General features: G+C 40.9%; 1 protein-coding gene across 4 annotated transcripts in view; it reads right to left on the reverse strand.

Moving 5' to 3' along the window:
* The window catches only part of ccdc18 (coiled-coil domain containing 18), a 140,892-nt gene that overhangs the window by 44,680 nt on the left and 75,612 nt on the right, over positions 1 to 20,600 (reverse strand). For 3 of the 4 annotated variants that reach the window (XM_041208706.1, XM_041208705.1, XM_041208708.1), the window contains 8 exons: positions 20,134 to 20,268; positions 16,670 to 16,747; positions 16,358 to 16,474; positions 15,783 to 15,866; positions 14,526 to 14,693; positions 10,398 to 10,540; positions 1,485 to 1,648; positions 701 to 914 (listed from right to left, as the gene is read on the reverse strand). In XM_041208706.1, coding sequence (XP_041064640.1) covers positions 701 to 914; positions 1,485 to 1,648; positions 10,398 to 10,540; positions 14,526 to 14,693; positions 15,783 to 15,866; positions 16,358 to 16,474; positions 16,670 to 16,747; positions 20,134 to 20,268 — 1,103 coding nt within the window. The remainder of the gene's footprint in view (positions 1 to 700; positions 915 to 1,484; positions 1,649 to 10,397; positions 10,541 to 14,525; positions 14,694 to 15,782; positions 15,867 to 16,357; positions 16,475 to 16,669; positions 16,748 to 20,133; positions 20,269 to 20,600) is intronic. The other variant, XM_041208707.1, reaches the window with a different exon arrangement.

Here is a 20,600-nt window from a genome sequence, read left to right on the forward strand (position 1 = left end):
TAGATATACAGGATATATGTAGACACAGCCCTCAAACCAACAAGCTGAAGGGCTATTGGTTGACACCTATGAAACTGTATGGCAGAAAATGGTGCATATGCTAAAGGTAAAAGGAAGGGGATTTCTACTGCTTTCGGTTTGATTGGATAATCACACTGATGAAATGTACAAATAAAGTTAGAAATTAGGCTGAAGCAGTTTTATACAAAGAAGAATTTTTTACATTTAATCAAGACATTACAATCAAATGCAGATAAAGAAATAAAATATTTCCACATCAGAAATGTTAAAATATGTTAAACTAACAGCTAAAAAGGGGAGCTTTAAATACTGCAAATGCGCCATTTAACAATTGGAGTTTCTCAAAGCTATCACACAGGTCCAATTCATTTTGACAAAACCGTTGCAGATAATTTTGACAAACTTCATCCTTCATAGTTTCAAATGAGGGTTGTTTTGAATTTTGAACATTTTTCAAATGGTGCCATATATAACAAGACAGCCCTTATAAATTAAACTCTGTAAATGGCAAAATACAAAGCTGATACCTTGCAATATATTTGATCAATGTGACATTTAAAGATCAGAAATCAAAGAAAGAAACTGATTGGAATATTAAATAAATTGACCCAAATCTATTTTTCCATTGCATCAATTCAGTACAGTTCATTTCTTTGTTCCTGTGGATGAAATAACTCACCGAAGTTCATTTGCGAGTTCTTCAATAGTGTCATTTTTTTCTTCCAAGCTGTTCTGAGCCTTTTGAAGTATTTCTCGTAGCTCCTTAAGTTGATTTAAAGCATCTTGTAATTCACCACGTGCATTCTGCAACTGTGTTTCCATCTTTTGAGTTTCCTGCACAGCACTGCTTCGGTCTGTCTCAATCCGGTGCAGATTTTCCTCCAGATCAAGCACTACCAGGGAATTAATTTTACAAAATATTATGTAAAAGAAAAAATTAAGCTTTGTTTAGCATTGAACTGTTCACAAATGTCATTGCACTTCAATTGTATATGAACCACTTAGAAATATTTATTTGATATGCTGAAATACTTCACAGATGAAAATCTCAATTTTCTTTCATATGAGTTCAAGGTGTTTTTTATTAAGCATATCTACACACACGCATTTTTTCCCTTTGGGGAACAGTGGTGGAAGGATTCCCAGGCTGGTTATCAGTCTATTGAACCACTTATGAACTCACATCATGAATCGCACCACAATAAGAAACAAAAGTTCAAATAGTGCAATGCAATGTGAGAGGATAATCAGAACTACATATGGCATTCAGTAGAAAGCTTTTATTTCATATTTTCTGAAATGGCCTTAAATAATCAATTTCATAAGTCTCTCAAGTTTTAAAAAATTTGTTACTGCATATAGAAAAATCAGACATTTTAAAATTTGCCTTTTGATCAGAAAAACTGTTTAACTAGAACAAATCAAAGCACTCACGCACACAATACAAAAATGATTTTTACTACCTTCGTCAGACTTCTTGTTCAATTCTACCTGCGTAGTACGCAGAGTCGTTTCCAGCTGGCTAAGCTGAATATCCTTGCTTGCACTATCGCGTCTTTGTTGAAGAAGTTCTTTTTCCAGTGCAGTAGTTTCACCTTTGCACTTATCCATCTCAGTCTTTATTTCTCTGAGTAAAAAACAGATGAGACTGTGAACTGATCACAAAAACAAACAGACTGATGCAGATACTGATACCTGAAAGATATCACAGCTCTTAATGACAAATCATATGCAGTACCCAGATATAAAGTTCTGGAAGTTTTCAATAGATAGTCAAATGTACAATGCATACCCAAGAGTAAGATATTTAGAAAGTTTTAGGCTATTTATATGTTAAAAAAGAAAGTCATGAGACCCTAAAGGCACAAATGAGTTTTACTTTTTGAACAAAATTAAAACAGAAGCTTATTTCCCAAATGAAAAGTGAAGCTAGAATCACACTTTTAAAATGTTATTAAATATTAACTTAATAAAGGAAACCATTTGCATTTGTATAGCACCTTTCATGACTTCAATGTGTTCCAATAGCTTTAAAGTCAATGAAGTACTTTTGAAGTGCAGTCACTGTTGTAAAATGGCAACTAATATGCACACCACAAAATCCCACAAACAGCATTGAAATAATAGCCAGATAATTTATCATGATGGTAGAGGGATAACTAGTGGCCTGGACATAGGGATGAATGCACTAGTTCTTTCTCCCTTGCTCTTCTTCTAATAGAACCTTAGAATCTATTTATGTTACGCTTCATCAGAGCAAAGGAGATGTGGGGGAGCTTACCCTTACCAGGGCTGCCACATTATGATTGTTTTTCCAGCAATGCAGCCGGGTTCTGGGAATAATATTGCTGGTACCTGCTCAACCACTTCTCTCTACGCCTGTTACTGAGTTGACATGGATGGCGTCTGCCATCTGAGGGTAACAGGTTTTCCTTCCTGGCCCTCACTTGTTGAAGCAGCTCCCTGGTAGTACTCAAAAATTAGAGCTTCCTGCTCTGTGCACATAGCTTCAGAAATACACAGCTGGATTTAATTGGGCACCATAGTCCCGACCCCCTCAGCTAAAAGATCGGCAGGGGGATAGGTGTGAACAAATCCAACGGCTGCCCCGCAGGAATTAAACATCCAATTGTTCATCAATTGCATTGAAGGGGAACCTGTGCCCTTCAGCAATCGGAAGTAACAGCACCGTACCAGAAACAGTAACCACTGCCACTGGATCCAGAATGGCAGATGAGTCTGGGGTCTCAGGTGACGATGGTGGAGAACCGGGGGGGGGGTGTAGAAAAGCTGGGGGATGGGTAGCTAGGAGATTTACACCTTTGAGTGGGGAGCCCTCTGATGGACCCACATGGAGGGAGCTTCACACCTTGCCCCTCCATCCACCCTTCCACTCAACAAGGAAAGCTGTCTGGGTGCTTGATGTGGTTAAATCCCAATGGCAACAGGATGAGGTTAAGGGCCTCAGTTGGCCCACAGGTGTATGGGCGGGCTGCCCAATGTGCTTCCTCCCACCACTGGTAAAATTGTGAAGGGGTGCGGCAGGCAGGCAAGGTGGACGTAACATGCCACCTCCATCCTCCCTGCCTTCAAACCCACTGGTAGGGGAACTTTATCCAATCCATAATTTCTACAGGCCCCTGATGAAAACCTCACCTCCTCTTTTAAGAGGTGCAGACTGATTTTAAGAAGTAGAAGGCCCACCAGATTTTCCAAACTCCCAAATGTCAAGCTGGCAGCAAGTAGTACAATTAGTGCCAGAGGCCCACCACTGAAGTTTAAATGAGGCCCAAATCATGATGTATACTCCACACAAAATTGACCCTGTGCTCTTCATTCAATTTAACCTCCAAAGCTATATATAAAAATAAAATCATGAAATAGAAATAGAAATGCTGGAAACACTCATCAGGCCAAGCAGCATTTCATTCATTTGTTGCCTCCTGTAACGAGTGTTTCCAGCATTAAATGTTTTTATTTCAGATTTCCAGCATCCACATTATTTTGCCTTGATAAATATCATGGGGCAGGTTTTTCCCGGTCAGCGAGAGGGGGCGGGGCCTGCTCGTCGACACGTAAAATGACACGGAGATACATCGGGTGTATGTCCCAACGTCACCCCGCATCATTTAGATTTTCAGTTCAGCAGGTGCACGGCCATATCGGCTGTGCTCCCGCCAAACTGTCAACAGCCCATTAAGGCCATTAAAAAACTCATTAACCTGACTGATGGACCTGCCTGTCCAATCTTTAAGGTTGGCAGGCAGGCCGAGAGCCCAGGCAGGCCTCGGGAAAAGCATGAAACATCATCCACGGGCGGGATGAGGTTTTATGAGGGTTTTTAAAATTTTAACGAATGTTTCAATAGAAGTTATGCACATGTCCCAACTCATGTGACAATGTCACATGAGGGGATAAGGCTGGGAAAATTTTTAAATACCTGAAATTCAACTTTTACAATGGAGCCGATCTCCCTGAGGCAGCACTTTGCCTCAGGCAGATCTGTGCGCTCTTTCACGAGTATGCGCAAAAGAACACACTCCCACCTGAGGGAATCACCCCCCCTGCCCCCCAACCCCCCGCACAGGAAGGGCACAGCGCTTCCTGGTGGATGCCACTTGGGCGGGCCTTAATTGGCCCGCCCACATAAAATGGCAGTGCGCCCTTGACTGGGGACACCGATCGGAGGCCCACCCGCCCATGCCCTTCCCCCAGCGCCCCCCCCCAACAGGGGGGAGGATAATGTTGGCCATGAAGCGCTGGTGGGAAAAGATGGCGATATAAATCATGATCCTCAAAGTAGAAAAGTCACCAGATCTGGATGGAATGTATCCTAGGTTGTTGAGGGAGGTATGTTTGGAAATTGCGGAGGCTCTGGCCACACACTTCCAATCCTTCTTGGGCACGGGGTGGTACCAGAGGACAGGAGGATTGCAAGTGTTACAAGGGAGCAGGATGAACACACAAACTATTATAAAGGAGCACACTGATCTTCCTGAGGCTTATTATTTATTATTATATATTGCATGTATAATAAACATGGAATGTCATGTTATTGATGTATAGAAGGATCTACATGTATAACAGCCTTTTGGTCCAACCTGTCCAAGTCAGTGTTTAGCTTCTATGCAAGGAGTAATCCTCAGTTCAAGTGTCTGCCCTGTTCTGACAACACTTAATTCCCTCTTCCAGCAACCATCTATCTAGTCCTGTTCATAAATTCATAAAATTAAAATGAGCTGCATCAGGAAGATCGGTTCCAAATTAAAAAATGTTAAACAAATGATAGCAAGATTGCCTTGACACTGTCACATGAGTTGGGACATGTCCATAACTTTTACCGAAACCTTTATTAAATATTTAAAAGCCCTCATGAAACCTCATCCCGCCCATGGATGAGGTTTCATGCTTTACCTTAAGCCCACCAGGGCTCCCGGTCTGCCCGCCAACTTTAAGGTTGGGTGGGCAGGTCCGTTAATGATATTAATGACTTTTTCAATGGCCTTAGTAGGCCGTTGACAGGTCAGCGGACACGCAGCTGATTCGGCTGTGCTCCCACCAGCCTGAAAATGGAAATGACACGGGGGTTCTACCCAACGTCAACCCACGTAGGCGAGCGGCCCCGCCCCCACTCACTGACTGGAAGATCCTGCCCATGGGATCATTAGCTTTAGTTAATAGACAAAAGAAAAAGTTATGCTAAACTTTTATAAAACATTGGTTAGGCTTCAACTGGAATATCGTGTTCAATTCTGGGCAGGTTTTAGGAAGGCTGTCAAACACTAGAGAAGAGATAGAAGAGATTTATTAGAATGCTTGGGATGAGGGACTTCAGTTATGTAGGGAGACTGGAGAAGCTAGGTTGTTCTCCTGAGAATAGAGAAAGTTAAGAGGAGATTTCACAGAAATTTTCAGAACCATGAATGGTTTTGGTAAGGGTAAATAAGGAGAAACTATTTCCACTGATAGAAAGATTGGTGACCAGAGGGAACAGATTTAAGAGGTGCATAAGGAAACAATTTTAACACAGCGAGCTATGATGATATGGAATCCACTACCTGAAAAAGGTGGTGGAAGCAGATTCTATAACATTCGAAAGAGAATTGGATGAATACTTGAATGGAAAAAAATACAGGCCTATGGAAAAAGAGCAGGGGATTGGCACTAATTGGATAACTGTATCAAAGAGCCAGTTCAGATATGATGAGATGAATGAACTCCTTCTGTGTTGCATTTTATTTTTACATCACTGACTTGTGACCGAACAACTTAGATTAAAACTTACCAAAGAGCTATTACTGCACTATACAGCATCATTACAGCCAAAAGAAACATGGCCCTAAATTTTGCACCTGTTGGGTGTGTGCAATCAGAAGGCCCGGAAGTGGACGTGGAATCTGGTCAATTAACTGGCATCAAGCGTGAGACATGCACAGAGATACACTCAGTGCTGCTGTTTGGGAGGGTTTAGAGGTGGGGGGGGGGGGGGGTGTTTGCTGGAAGAAGGCGGGCACCAAGACAAGTGAGGCTGCCTGTGGGCAGTTTACAACGAGCTCCCTGAAGATTGATAACTACTGTGGAGCTGCCTCAGGAAGCTGTAGCATTGTTCAAAGGGTATTTGCTCACAGAAAATGCACAAGGTTTAATGCAACTACAAACAACTGACAGCAATAGTCCTAACTTCTCAAACTTTAAACATCTGCTGGGCATTTTGTCCAGCCCTGGATTCAGAATGATGCAAAAATGTGAAGGCCGCCTGGCTGATCAGCCCGTGTACCAAACATAAAAGCGCATGGGCAACTAAAAATCCCAGTTGATTGGGGCTTTAATTAGCTTAATGGAACTTCAATTGTCAGTGGGAGACTTCCGATTCCTGCACGCGTGCTGACCATGATAAGGCGTAACGTAGAGATGCCCGCCCGATGTTTTCTCGCACGATTTCACGCTAGCTTGGGTCAGCCATGCACCTGATCATGGCACATAAAATTCCGGCCTTAATAATGCGTTTACATCAGGAAAACATATACCATTTAGCAGGTCTGGCAGCATCGGCGGAGAAGAAAAGAGTTGATGTTTCGAGTCTTCATGACCCTTCAACAGAACTAGGTGAATCCAAGGAAGGGGTGAAATATAAGCTGGTTTAAGGTGTGTGTGTGTGTGTGTGTGTGTGTGTGTGGGGTGGGGGGTGGTGTTTGGGTGGGGGGAGAGAAGTGGAGGCGGGGTGGTGTGGTTGTAGGGACAAACAAGCAGTGATAGAAGCAGATCATCAAAAGATGTCACAGACAACAGAACAAAAGAACACATAGGTGTTAAAGTTGGTGATATTATCTAACGAATGTGCTAATTAAGAATGGATGGTAGGGCACTCAAGGTATAGCTCTAGTCAGGGTAGGGGGAGCATAAAAGATTTAAAAATATTTAAAAATAATGGAAATAGGTGGGAAAAGAAAAATCTATATAATTTATTGGAAAAAACAAAAGGAAGGGGGAAGAAACAGAAAGGTGGTGGGGATGGAGGAGGGAGCTCAAGACCTAAAGTTGTTGAATTCAATATTCAGTCCGGAAGGCTGTAAAGTGCCTAGTCGGAAGATGAGGTGTTGTTCCTCCAGTTTGCGTTAGGCTTCACTGGAACAATGCAGCAAGCCAAGGACAGACATGTGCGCAAGAGAGCAGGGTGGAGTGTTAAAATGGCAAGCGACAGGGAGGTTTGGGTCATTCTTGCGGACAGACCGCAGGTGTTCTGCAAAGCGGTCGCCCAGTTTACCTTTGGTCTCTCCAATGTAGAGGAGACCACATTGGGAGCAACGAATGCAGTAGACTAAGTTGGGGGAAATGCAAGTGAAATGTTGCTTCACTTGAAAGGAGTGTTTGGGCCCTTGGACGGTGAGGAGAGAGGAAGTGAAGGGGCAGGTGTTACATCTTTTGCGTGGGCATGGGGTGGTGCCATAGGAGGGGGTTGAGGAGTAGGGGGTGATGGAGGAGTGGACCAGGATGTCCCGGAGGGAACGATCCCTACGGAATGCCGACACGGGGGGACCTATCCAAAATCCACAAACAGAACTGTCCCGGTAGACCGATCGTGTCAGCTTGCTCCTGCCCCACAGAACTCATTTCTCGTTATCTTGACTCCCTTCTCTCTCCCCTTGTCCAGTCCCTTCCCACCTACATCCGTGATTCCTCTGACACCTTACATCACATCAACAATTTCCAGTTCCCTGGCCCCAACTGCTTCCTCTTCACCATGGACGTCCAATCCCTCTACACCTCCATCCCCCACCAGGATGGTCTGAGGGCCCTTAGCTTCTTCCTCGAACAGAGGCCCGAACAATCCCCATCCACCACTACTCTCCTCCGTCTGGCTGAACTTGTTCTCACACTGAACAATTTCTCCTTCAACTCCTCTCACTTCCTCCAAATAAAAGGTGTGGCTATGGGTACCCGCATGGGCCCCCGCATGGGCCCCAGCTATGCCTGTCTCTTTATGGGGTATGTGGAACATTCCTTGTTCCAGTACTACTCCGGCCCCCTCCCACAACTCTTTCTCTGGTACATCGATGATTACTTCGGTGCTGCTTCATGCTCTCGTCGGGACTTGGAAAAATTTATTAATTTTGCTTCCAATCTCCACCCCTCCATCATTTTCACGTGGTCCATCTCTGACACTTCCCTTCCCTTCCTTGACCTTTCTGTCTCAATCCCTGGTGATAGACTGTCCACCAACATCCATTACAAACCTACCGACTCCCACAGCTACCTCGACTACAGCTCCTCACACCCCACTTCCTGTAAGGACTCCATCCCATTCTCTCAGTTCCTTCACCTCCGTCGCATCTGTTCCGATGACGCTACCTTCAAAAACAGTTCCTCTGACATGTCCTCCTTCTTCCTTAACCAAGGTTTTCCACCCACATTCGTTGACAGGGCCCTCAACCGTGTCCGACCCATCTCCCGCGCATCCGCCCTCATGCCTTCTCCTCCCTCCCAGAAATATGATAGAGTCCCCCTTGTCCTCACTTATCACCCCACCAGCCTCCGCATTCAAAGGATCATCCTCCGCCATTTCCGCCAACTCCAGCATGATGCCACCACCAAACACATCTTCCCTTCACCACCCCCGTCAGCATTCCATAGGGATCGTTCCCTCCGGGACATCCTGGTCCACTCCTCCATCACCCCCTACTCCTCAACCCCCTCCTATGACACCACCCCATGCCCACGCAAAAGATGTAACACCTGCCCCTTCACTTCCTCTCTCCTCACCGTCCAAGGGCCCAAACACTCCTTTCAAGTGAAGCAACATTTCACTTGCATTTCCCCCAACTTAGTCTACTGCATTCGTTGCTCCCAATGTGGTCTCCTCTACATTGGAGAGACCAAACGTAAACTGGGCGACCGCTTTGCAGAACACCTGCGGTCTGTCCGCAAGAATGACCCAAACCTCCCTGTCGCTTGCCATTTTAACACTCCACCCTGCTCTCTTGCCCACATGTCTGTCCTTGGCTTGCTGCATTGTTCCAGTGAAGCCCAACGCAAACTGGAGGAACAACACCTCATCTTCCGACTAGGCACTTTACAGCCTTCCGGACTGAATATTGAATTCAACAACTTTAGGTCTTGAGCTCCCTCCTCCATCCCCACCCCCTTTCTGTTTCTTCCCCCTTCCTTTTGTTTTTTCCAATAAATTATATAGATTTTTCTTTTCCCACCTATTTCCATTATTTTTAAATATTTTTAAATTTTTTATGCTCCCCCCACCCCCACTAGAGCTATACCTTGAGTGCCCTACCATCCATTCTTAATTAGCACATTCGTTTAGATAATATCACCAACTTCAACACCTATGTGTTCTTTTGTTCTGTTGTCTGTGACATCTTTTGATGATCTGCTTCTATCACTGCTTGTTTGTCCCTACAACCACACCACCCCCCCTCCACTTCTCTCCCCCCACCCAAACACCACCCCTCCACCCCAACCACACACACACACACACCTTAAACCAGCTTATATTTCACCCCTTCCTTGGATTCACCTAGTTCTGTTGAAGGGTCATGAGGACTCGAAACGTCAACTCTTTTCTTCTCCGCCGATGCTGCCAGACCTGCTGAGTTTTTCCAGGTAATTCTGTTTTTGTTTTGGATTTCCAGCATCCGCAGTTTTTTGTTTTTAAACATATACCATTAATGTGTTAAAATGTTAAATACATTTGACCAGATATAAGACTTCACAGTCAACTCTTCCAGTTTGAATCTTACTCAGTTAATATCTAAGATAGGCTGTTGGAGAGACACAACTCCATTCCGCTAATGTACAATTTATTGCAATATAAAAATCTTCGACATCAATTGCAGAATAAATCAAATGCAGATTAAACCACTGAAACCTCAAAATAACCCACATATTGCATTAATGATGATTTTCCTATTTCCCACATTATCCATCCCATGGACTGGGAATCCTAAATTTGAACTAGATTTTCTACTTTTCACTGAATGGCTGCCAAATCTAACCCTACATGTCAGTGCTGTGGGTCAATGTCCTCAGGAATAGGACTGAAGCTGCCCCAAACCTACTTCCTACAAGACTCTTACTCTGATGGGTGAAATTTTCAGTCTAAACTGAATGCGAACATAGGGGTCTGTAATGAAAGGTCAAATTTGCTAAGCCACTGTCCCTTCTAGTTTTTCCGAAATGGTGCCGAAAACTACCAAAATAAGGGTTTTATTTAATAATTCAGAAATTAATACATAAAAATAGTATGAGAGTATTTATTTAAAAACTCAACCTTGTCCTTTCCACACTGGGGAAAAAATAAAAAGGGCTAAACAATTTGAACATTTATTTTTGACAGACCTTAATCCCCTCTGCACAAAACTTACTTCAAAGCACTGGCAAGTTCAACCACCTGCTGGTGCTTGGAATCCTGGCCATGGTAAGCCTTCAAAAGTTTGTCTTCTGCTTTTGAGAGCTCATCTGTAAACGCCATCTTTTGTTTAAACAATTCTTGCTCCAATTGAGAAACCTGTTTCACAAATATTACAGTACTTTATTCCAGTATTAAAGGATGAAGCATCAATAGAGCTATTACTAAGATTGTCATATATTAATCCTCTTACAAAGTACTCAACCAAATAACTGCAGAGCAGGTTCATAGTCAATGAACCAATGAATAACCGAGAACATATTTTGTTATCCCTTATAATGGGAGATTTTGTCATTACTAAATCAAGATGATTTACAATTTCTACTGATTAATCAATCAGCAACAATAGTTGAAAGTTTAATTTTAATAAATCCACAAGTAGGACAACAAAATGGATCAAAAAATTCAGTTGCTATTTCATTAAAATGTAAATAAGCATTAAAAACTTTTACTATTCAGATTGCATGCATAATAAACATGGAACGTCATGTTATTGAGGTATAGAAGGATCTACATGTATAACAGCCTTTTGGTCCAACCTGTCCAAGTCAGCGTTTAGCTTCTATACAAGGAGTAATCCTCAGTTCAAGTGTCTACCCTGTTCTGACAACACTTAATTCCCTCTTCCAGCAACCATCTATCTAGTCCTGTTCATAAATTTTGACACAGTCTCTGCTTCAATCACTAGCCTCATAAACCTCTGCCCTAAATCTCTTACATTTGATCTTATATAGCCTCTCCTCATTCTAGACCCCATAAATACCAGCAGCAATCTATTTGTACAACTTCAGCCCATTCCTGCATAACTTAAACACATTTATGAAAAACAGCCTCAAAATTTTCACATCATTTGCTCACACCAGGCAACATCCTAGTAAATCTGTGCAACATACGAATATCCCTTTATAAGACCATAAGACGTAGAAGCAGAAGTAGGCCATTCGGCCCATCAAGTCTACTCTGCCATTCAATGTGATCATGGCTGATCTGATAATCCTCTACTCCACTTTCCTGCCTTTTCCCCATAACCCTTGATTCCCCTACTGATTAAAAATCTGCCTATCTCAGTCTTGAATATACTTAATGACCCAGCCTCTACAGCCCTCTGCGGTAAAGAATTCCACAGATTCACTACTCTCTGAGAGAAGAAATTCCTCCTCATCTCTGTCTTAAATGGGCGACCCCTTACTCTGAGATTATTCCCTCTGGTCCTAGACTCTCCCACAAGGAGAAACAACCTCTCAGCATCTACCCTGTCAAGCCCCCTAAGAATCTTATATGTTTCAATAAGGTCACCTCTCATTCTTCAATACTCCAATGAGTACAGGCCCTACTTACGCAACCACTCCTCTTAAGAAAATCCCTCCATCCCCAGGATCAACCTAGTGGACCTTCTCTGGACTGCCTCCAATGCTAATATATCTTTCCATAGATAAGAGGACCAAAACTGTTCACAGTATTCTAAGTGTGGTCTAACTAGTGCATTGTACAGTTTTAGCAAGACTTCCCTATTTTTATACTCCATTCCCTTTGAAATAAAGGCCAACATTCCATTTGCTTCCCTATAACCTGCTGAACTTGTATGTTAGCTTTTTGTGATTCATGCACGACAACTCCCAAATCCCTCTGGACTGCAGCTTTCTGCAGTCTTTCTCCAATTAAATAATATTTAGTTCCTCTATTCTTTCTGCCAAAATGCATAACCTCACATTTTCCCAAATAATGTTCCATCTGTCAAATTTTTGTCCACTCAATTAACCTGTCTATATCCCTCTGTAGACTGTGTCATCCTCACCACTTGTCTTCCCACCTATTTTTGTGTCATCCGCAAACTTGGTGATGGTGCATTCACTTCCCTCATCCAAGTCATTAATATATATTGTAAATAACTGTGGCCCCAGCACTGATCCCTGTGGCATCTCACTAGTTACAGGTTGCCATCCTGTAAATGCCCCCCTTATCCTAACTCTCTGTCTTCTATTAGTGAGCCAATCCTCCATCCACGCTAATACACTATCCCAACAACATGGGTTCTTATTTTATTAAGTAGCCTTATATGCTGTACCTTATTGAAAGCCTTTTGGAAATCCAAATATATTACATCTGCTGGTTCCCTTTTATCTATCCTGCTTGTTACCTCCTCAAAGAATTCTAATAAATCTATCATGCATGATTTCCCCTTCATGAAGCCATGCTGACTCTACCTGACTCTAAATGCTCTGCTATTACATCTTTTATAATAGACTCTAACATTTTCCCAATGGCAAATGTTAAGTTAACTGGCCTACAGTTAACTGTTTTTTGTCTCCCTCTCTTCCTGAATAAGGGCGTTACATTGGCAGTTTTCCAATCATCTGGGACTTTCCCAATATCTAAGGATTTTTGGAAGATTACAACACCCACTATCTGTGTAGCTACTTTCTTTAATATCTTAGGATGCAACCCATCAGGTTCCAGGGGACTTATCAGCCTTTATCTCCATTAGTTTCCCTAGTACTTTTTCTCTAGTGATAGTTATTGTATTTATTTCCTCCCCCACTTTTGCTCCTTGATTATTTAGTATTTTTGGAATGCTATTAGTGTCTTCTACCATGAAGACTGAAGCAAAGTATTTATTCAACTCCTCTGCCATTTTCTGGTTCCCCATTATTATTTCCCCAGCCTCATTCTCTAACAGGCCTATGTTCACTTTGGCCTCTCTCTTCCTTTTTATATATTTAAAGAAGCTCTTACTGTCCATTTTTATATTACTTGCTAGTTTACCTTCAAAGTTTATTTTCTCCCTTTTTATTATTTTTGGTCATCTTTTGTTGGCTTTTAAAACATTCCCAATCCTCTGGTTTACCACTAATCTTTGCAACATTGTATGCTTTTTCTTTCAATTCAGTACCATCCTTAACTTCCTTGGTTAACCATGATTGGAATCAATATCCCCTGGTAGCTTTCTTTCATCTTTATAATTATTTACAGTTTTAATCTTGTCTGTAAATTCGGACACCACTTTATCTAGTCCCATATCCAAATTATGACTGTACACAGTAAACAGAAGCTACCCTAAACGGATCTCTGTGGAACACTGTTACCTACTTCCAATCACTCCAAGAAACTGCCCTTAACTCCTATTCCTTGCTTCTTCCATTCTGCCATCCAATTTTCTACCCTCCCCTCGTTCTAACTGCTCCAATGGTCTCCTCTGTGCTAACCTGTCAAAGACTTTCAGAAGGTCCATGTACTATTCCAGTACATTTTCCACCCTCAACCCCCTGACCATCTATCGCACCACCATCATATGTCGCTTTCACAAAGAACTCTAATGGGTCGGATGGATGGATGGCTCGGGTTGTGAACACAATTAAGAAACTGATATTATGCATTGGCAGCAGTATTGGTAAATACTGCCATACTTGCATCTTCAGTGCCTGGTATAGTTCAAATGTTTGACATACAAATTATGCAGCAATAGCTGATTGTCATAATCAGTAACCAAAGAAGTGGAACCTCAGTTCAAAAAATTTCTTCATGAGATCAGAGGAGGGTCGGGGTACCCCTGCCACCATACTCAGTGAGATCAGACACACTGAAATTAATTGGAACGTAGAAAATTGACCACGTTGGCGTTCAAAATCAGGAGGTTCCAGAATATTTTCTCAATCAGGTTCATTCACGTTTTTGGCATTCTGGATATTGTGCAGTGTTCTTTGTCAGCAAGAATTAAAATATGGGCACAACCAGAAACTATGCCCTCCTCACTACATTCATAACTCCAACTCTGTCTATACAATCATGGGGCCTAATATTAACCTTTATCTTCCCTTTTCATTTAGTATAGGTAGTAACTGTACAATCAACAGGGCAGAGTTCACAGCAGGTGTCTATCCCAGTAGGACGTGATTCCAAGGACTGGAAGGTATTGTTTTGCTGGAGCTGGGATTTAATGCTTCCATTAATGAACAAGTGCCTTTTCATGCTCTCGTCTTGCAAAAAAAATTGAAAGTCCCCTCCCAAGGAAAAGGTAGGATATCAGGTTATATCAAACAGATTATGCTACAAAAAAGATGGAAATGTACACATTGAAAATAATCACCTGTCTCTCTATCAGTGCCTGATGGTCTTCCAGCTCTCCAATTCTAGCTGTCCCCTGCTGCAGCATTTGTTGATACTGTGCCAAGGTCTGTTGGAGTTGCATATTCTGCTCATTTGTTTCCTTCAGATTGATTGTAGATAGCTTTACCTCTTTCTGCAGGCAATGTACCTTCCAAAAATAAAATTCAAGAATTCTTGATAGTGTCCTGATTAATTGTGCACTTATGCTAGTCTTTAGCGCCCAACCTCTACAATCATAGACCGATACAGTTACAAATAAAAAACATACCTTTCACCTCATCAATTCAGCACTGCTTTTCTTCATGAATCCCCCAATCTAAAGCCACTCTCCTCATTGTTTTCTATGCAGAATTTAATACTCTTCTTCTAATTCTCTTAAAACTAATTTGCTTCAACAACTTTTCATTACAGAAATCCACATGCTAAATATCCACAGCGTAAAGAAATCTTTTTATAATTTCAATATTAATTCTTTTTGATGATTAGCCCAAAACTGTGAACCCTCATTCTCACTTCAACAAACAATGAAAATAATTCATAATTTGCATTAGTTAAGTAATCTTTCATAATCAAGAAGCTAGCTTGTCAAGTGATCCCTTGAGACCTTCTGAGCTCCAGTAAAACTTAAAAGTCCCAACATCTGAAGTATTTTATATTGCAACTTAAACCCCAATTCCTGTAGGTCCCATTAAATCTTAATTTTTTTACATTGTTGCAATAACAGGTTGTCCAAAAACAGACACAATACTCCAACTACGGCCTAAGGCCTTATACAAGTTAACATTCCCTCCTTACTTTTGTAGCCTGTTTATTTGCAAAGCTATGGATGTCTTTATCTCCTTGTCATCTTTAAGGAACTTTATATCTCAAAGCTCAGGTACTCAATGTAGAATATTAACAATATAAGGCGTATTTCTTTTCCCTAATTTTGCATCCAAATGTATTACCTCATATTTTTCTGCAATGAACTACTGCCTTCCTCTGCCTATCATTCCATCCCACTACTCTACCTTTCCACAGCCTCTTATGGTCATTGCAATTTCCATACCTCCCTCCATCTGGTGCCAGTTAATTTTGATGTTGTTCCCTCAGCTCCTAAATCCAGATTACTTCTGGCTATATTTGGTGAATTTGATTCTTCTCAAAGGCTTATGGTTGGTGGAACAGTCAGAAGAGATAATAAGACACATTATATAAATTTATAATATAAAATTAAAGTTCAGAACACTTTCCTCACCCCATTCCTCTTTTCCAACCAATCCCTTGTGTTATTTTCTGTCACTGTCAATTTTTTTTTGGACTTGAGAGAGGATAATTGGCTCTTGTGGAAGGAAACTATAAATTATCTTCTGGGCAAGATACCAAATGAGTAAGACAGATGAAAGTGAGAGAAGAGCTTTTACAAAACAGTATTGAATAGATAAATAATAGACAATATGTGGATAGCATCTTCTTTGTTCATAAATATTACACTACATACTCAAATGCATGAATTATGAGTCAGCTTTAGGAAAAATTGTGCACATTATTTTATACAATTGCCATTTGGTACAATGACTCATTTGGAACCATCCATAAAAATAATTGGAAATGAAAAACAATATTTAAATTTGGCTTTTCGTCTGCCAGTTAGAATTAACTGTTTAATCTAATACATATTTCAGATTTTCGGCAAGCTGAAGAAAGAAAATAGCCAGTTTTACTCTGAAAATAAACACAAACACGTTCTGGAGTCCTGAAGTGAATTAAACATAAGTCTGGCAAAAAGAATATTCAACTTTGATAGCAATACATAATACTAGCATAATTTACCTCTTCAGACTTCTTTCTTAGCTGTTTTTCTTGCTGTTCCCTGTTATCTTCAACTTGCTGCAACTGCACTTTCAGCTCTTCCTTGCAAATCACCAATGCAGTTTCCAACTCTTTAACCTGTGTTTAATCAATAAAACAGTGAAAATGTAAAAGATCTGAAAACTTGCTAATAAACATTACTGACTTTGAAACGCACAAATTTCATGAAATGGTCACCCAATTTGAAGTTACTAATTAATACTTTTTTAAAATCCATTTACTATGTACAAAATAGAGATGTTAAATTAAGAGTAAAAGCTAAAGTTTACAGACTTTGGAAGTTTCTTCTTCTGTTTGATTTTGTAAGGCTTTTAATGCAGTATCACTTCTTTCCTTTTGTTTCTTTGTCTCCTAGAAATATAAATAAAACATGTTAAAAACTATGATGGCATAGAATAGATAACGTCAACATTACAAACCTGCTAAGGACAAGAGTTTTACTCAGGTAAGAAATAAGAAAAATAACCAAGTGTCGGAAAATTCACATAAACATTTAGTTCTGTTGCTAATCCAAATTTCCTTTTAAACTTTTGACCATATTATGAACAGAAGCTTCTTCTCTGATTTCATGCTGTGAATAGATCAATTTACATATCTGTGCGATACTTCTGAGTAAGTCATAAATTGGCTGGTCTCCTTAGATGAATTAGCTATCAGGTCAACAAATTCTCCTTAGCCATAAAAACATGGCTGTTGCGACGTGCAACACAAGCATAATGATTTGGAAGTATTTGTGATTATTAGAGGTCTGTAATCAGAACTCTTCAAGTAAGTTAGCATAACTGCTGCTTTACAATGAAACAAGACAGTCGTAGGTTTAGCAGTGCAATGGAAAATATTCCCAGGTTTGTGACTGACACAAAGATTTATTAGGTATTAGGGCTATGGAGGAGACTCAATAACTACAAAAAGAACTTGGTTCAGAAGGCATACTGAGGTACTACATAAGTATGTTGCATCTGTATTTACCAAGGAAGATGCTACTGAAATGATAATGAAAGACAAGGTAGTTGATGTACTCGATGGGCTAAAAATTCATGAAGTGGCAGTTTTAGAAAGGCTGCGTGTAATTAAAAGTATTGTGAACTGTGAGGAGGATAGTGATAAACCTCAAAAGGACTTGGACAGGTTGGTGGAATGAGCAGGCCCATAGCAGATGAAACTTAATTCAGAGAAGTGTAAAGTGAGACATCTTGGTAGGAAGAATTAGGAAAGACAATAAAAAAAATAACAATTCTAAAGGGGTTGCAGGAACAGAGACATCTGTTGAAGGTGGCAGGTCAAGTTGGTAATGAGGTTAAAAAGGCACATGGGATCCTGGGCTTCATAAAGAGAGGCAGAGGTTACAAAAGCAAAAAAGTTATGAAGGGCCTTTATAAAACACTGATTTGGCCTCAACGGGAGTATTGTGTCCAATTCTGGGCACTGCGATTCATGAAGGTTGTAAAAGCTTTGGAAAGGCTGCAGAAAGGATTTAGGAGAATGGTTCCAAGGATGAAGGATTTCAACTGGGCTGCTTACTGGCAAGTAACATTCGTGTCACACAAATGCCAGGCAATGACTATCCCCATCAAGAAAGAATCTAACCATCTCCATTCAATAGCATTATCATTGCTGAATCCCCCACCACCAACATCCTGGGAGTTACCATTGATCAGAGATTGAACTGGGCTAGCCACAGAAATACCTCCTGTACTCCCAAAGTATGTTCGCCATCTGTAAGACACAAGTCAGGAGGGGTGATGGAATACTCTTCACTTGCCTAGATGATTGTGGCTCCAGCAACACTCAAAGAGCTTGGTACCATCCAGGACAAAGCAGCCTATTTGATCAGCACCCCATCCAACATTCAATCCCTCCACCAGACACACAATGGCAGGAATGTGAAAATATACATAATGCAACTACAGCACTCACCAAACCTCTTTTGACAGCACCTTCTAAACCCGTGACCTCTACCACCTAGAAGGACAAGGGCAGCAAATGTATGGGAACACCACCAGCTACAAGTTTCCCGCCAAACCACGCCATCCTGATTTGGAATTATATCACCATTTCTTCACCGTCATTACACCAAAATCCTGGAACTCCCTTCCTTACAGCACTGTGGGCATATCTGCACCAGATTGACTGCAGTAGTTCAAGAAGGTGACTCACCACTACCTTCCTCATGGGCAATTAGGGATGGGCAACAATTACTGGTGTTGCCAGCAATGCCCATATCCAGAGCATTTGGATTAGGCAGCTAAATAGAGTAGAGATACTGATCAGTTATGATCTCATTGATGGTGGCTTGAGGGGCAGAATGGCTTAGTCTTTTTCCTACGTTTCCATTTTTCCAAGTCATCACAACTGTACGGGACAGGCAGGAAGGACCAGCTGGTCTTTATCAGTCTGATGTTTTTCTATGTTCATAAAGCCATGGAAGCATTATCATCGCTGAATCCCCCATTACCATGGTAACACCAATATACAATTTTTATTATGCAAGAGCAGTATGGCCAGCAGTTTTTCTAGTGCTTTAATTTTTTGGTGCTGGATATGCTGATTTGGGTTGTTACACTTCATTGCACAGGAAACCAAATGCAATATTTCCAAGTTTGCTGATGACACAAAACTGGGCAGGGTTGTGAGTTGTGAGGAGGATGTTGTGTGTATGGACAAACACATGGCAGATGCAGTATAACGTGGATAAAAGTGAAGTTATACATTTTGGTGTGAAAAAAAAGGAAAAATGTTATTTAAATGGTGATATATTGGGAAATGTGGATGTACAAAGCACATTCTTGTACACCAATCAATGGAAGTAAACAGGCAGGTGTAGCAAACAATTAGGAAGACAAATGGTATGTTGGCCTTCATTGCAAGAGGATTTGAGTTCAGAAGTAGGGGTGTCTTACTGCAGTTATACAAGGCCTTGGTGAGACCATACCTGGAATTCTGCGTGCAGTGTTGGTCTCCCTACCTGAGAAAGGATATACTTGCCATAGAGGGAGTGCAGCAAAGGTTCACTAGGCTGATACCAGTGACTGTCATATGAGAAGAGATTGGTTCAACTGGGCCTGTATTCACTAGAGTTTAGAAGAACAAGAAGGAACCTGATTGAAACGTATAAAATTCTAACAGGGCTAGATGTTCCCCCTGGCTGGGGAGTCTAGAACCAGGGGCCACATTCTCAGGATATGGGGCAGGTCAGTTAGGACTGAGATGAGGAAAAATTTCTTCACTCAGAGGGTGGTCAACCTGTGGAATTCTCTACCACAGAAGGCTGTGGAGACTGGGTCACCAAGTATATTCAAAAAAGAAACTGATAATTTTTTGGATATTAGTGGCATCGAGGGGTATGGAGAGAAAGCAGGAATATGGCATTGAGTTAGAGGATCAGCCATGATCATATTGAATAACTGAGCAGGCTCCTGCTCCTAGTTTCTATGTTTCTATGTGAAGTTAGTTTTCAGAGGACTTCTGTAAAAGAAATCCTAGCATAGATGTAAGTTAAAAGGCATAATTCAGAACTTTAACAATACATAACCATGAGTAAGGAAAGTGTCACTTCAAATAAAAGCTATTTCAGACTCACCAGCAATTCAGCTGGACATAATTCACATCATAACACTTTAAATGCTTTAAAAACATGGACATATGCTAAATCTTTTTATAAAGTTAATATCTGTGCAATCCCCAATTAATTGAAATAGTTAAACAAGAACCATTAAAATTTTATTTTTAAAGCTTGCCTGTCTGGCTTCCTCTAGTAAGAATTCCAATGATTCAATTTTGCTTTGCTTGGCATAGATCTCTTCGTGAACAGTTGATATTGTTTGCTTTTGTTTTCTCAACTGTTGCTGTTTCTCTTCCAGTTGACTTTCAAGCTTAACAAAAAAGAAAATACTTGCATTTATGTGTGTCTTTCATGGGAATTGTATTGGCAGAAACAGATAGCTAGACATATTCTCCACTTGGGTTCATTACAAATGCTTGACCGAACTCCAAGGCACACAAACGCATTAGCTCAGCAAGGGTCTGTTTTGACAACCGGAAGTGGAGTGTTTACTTTGGTTGAGTGAAATCTTTGAGGTTATAATAAGTTATTCTTTCTTTGATCTCTTTTGTCAATGTAAGTATGTTTATTTGGACAAGATTAAGAGGATTAAAATTAGATAAAACTTCTGTTATTGATACTATAATGGTCTGTCTAATTGAT

This window comes from Carcharodon carcharias, chromosome 16 (genome assembly GCF_017639515.1).
Source record: "Carcharodon carcharias isolate sCarCar2 chromosome 16, sCarCar2.pri, whole genome shotgun sequence".
In the NCBI taxonomy this organism is placed as follows: Eukaryota; Metazoa; Chordata; class Chondrichthyes; order Lamniformes; family Lamnidae; genus Carcharodon; species Carcharodon carcharias.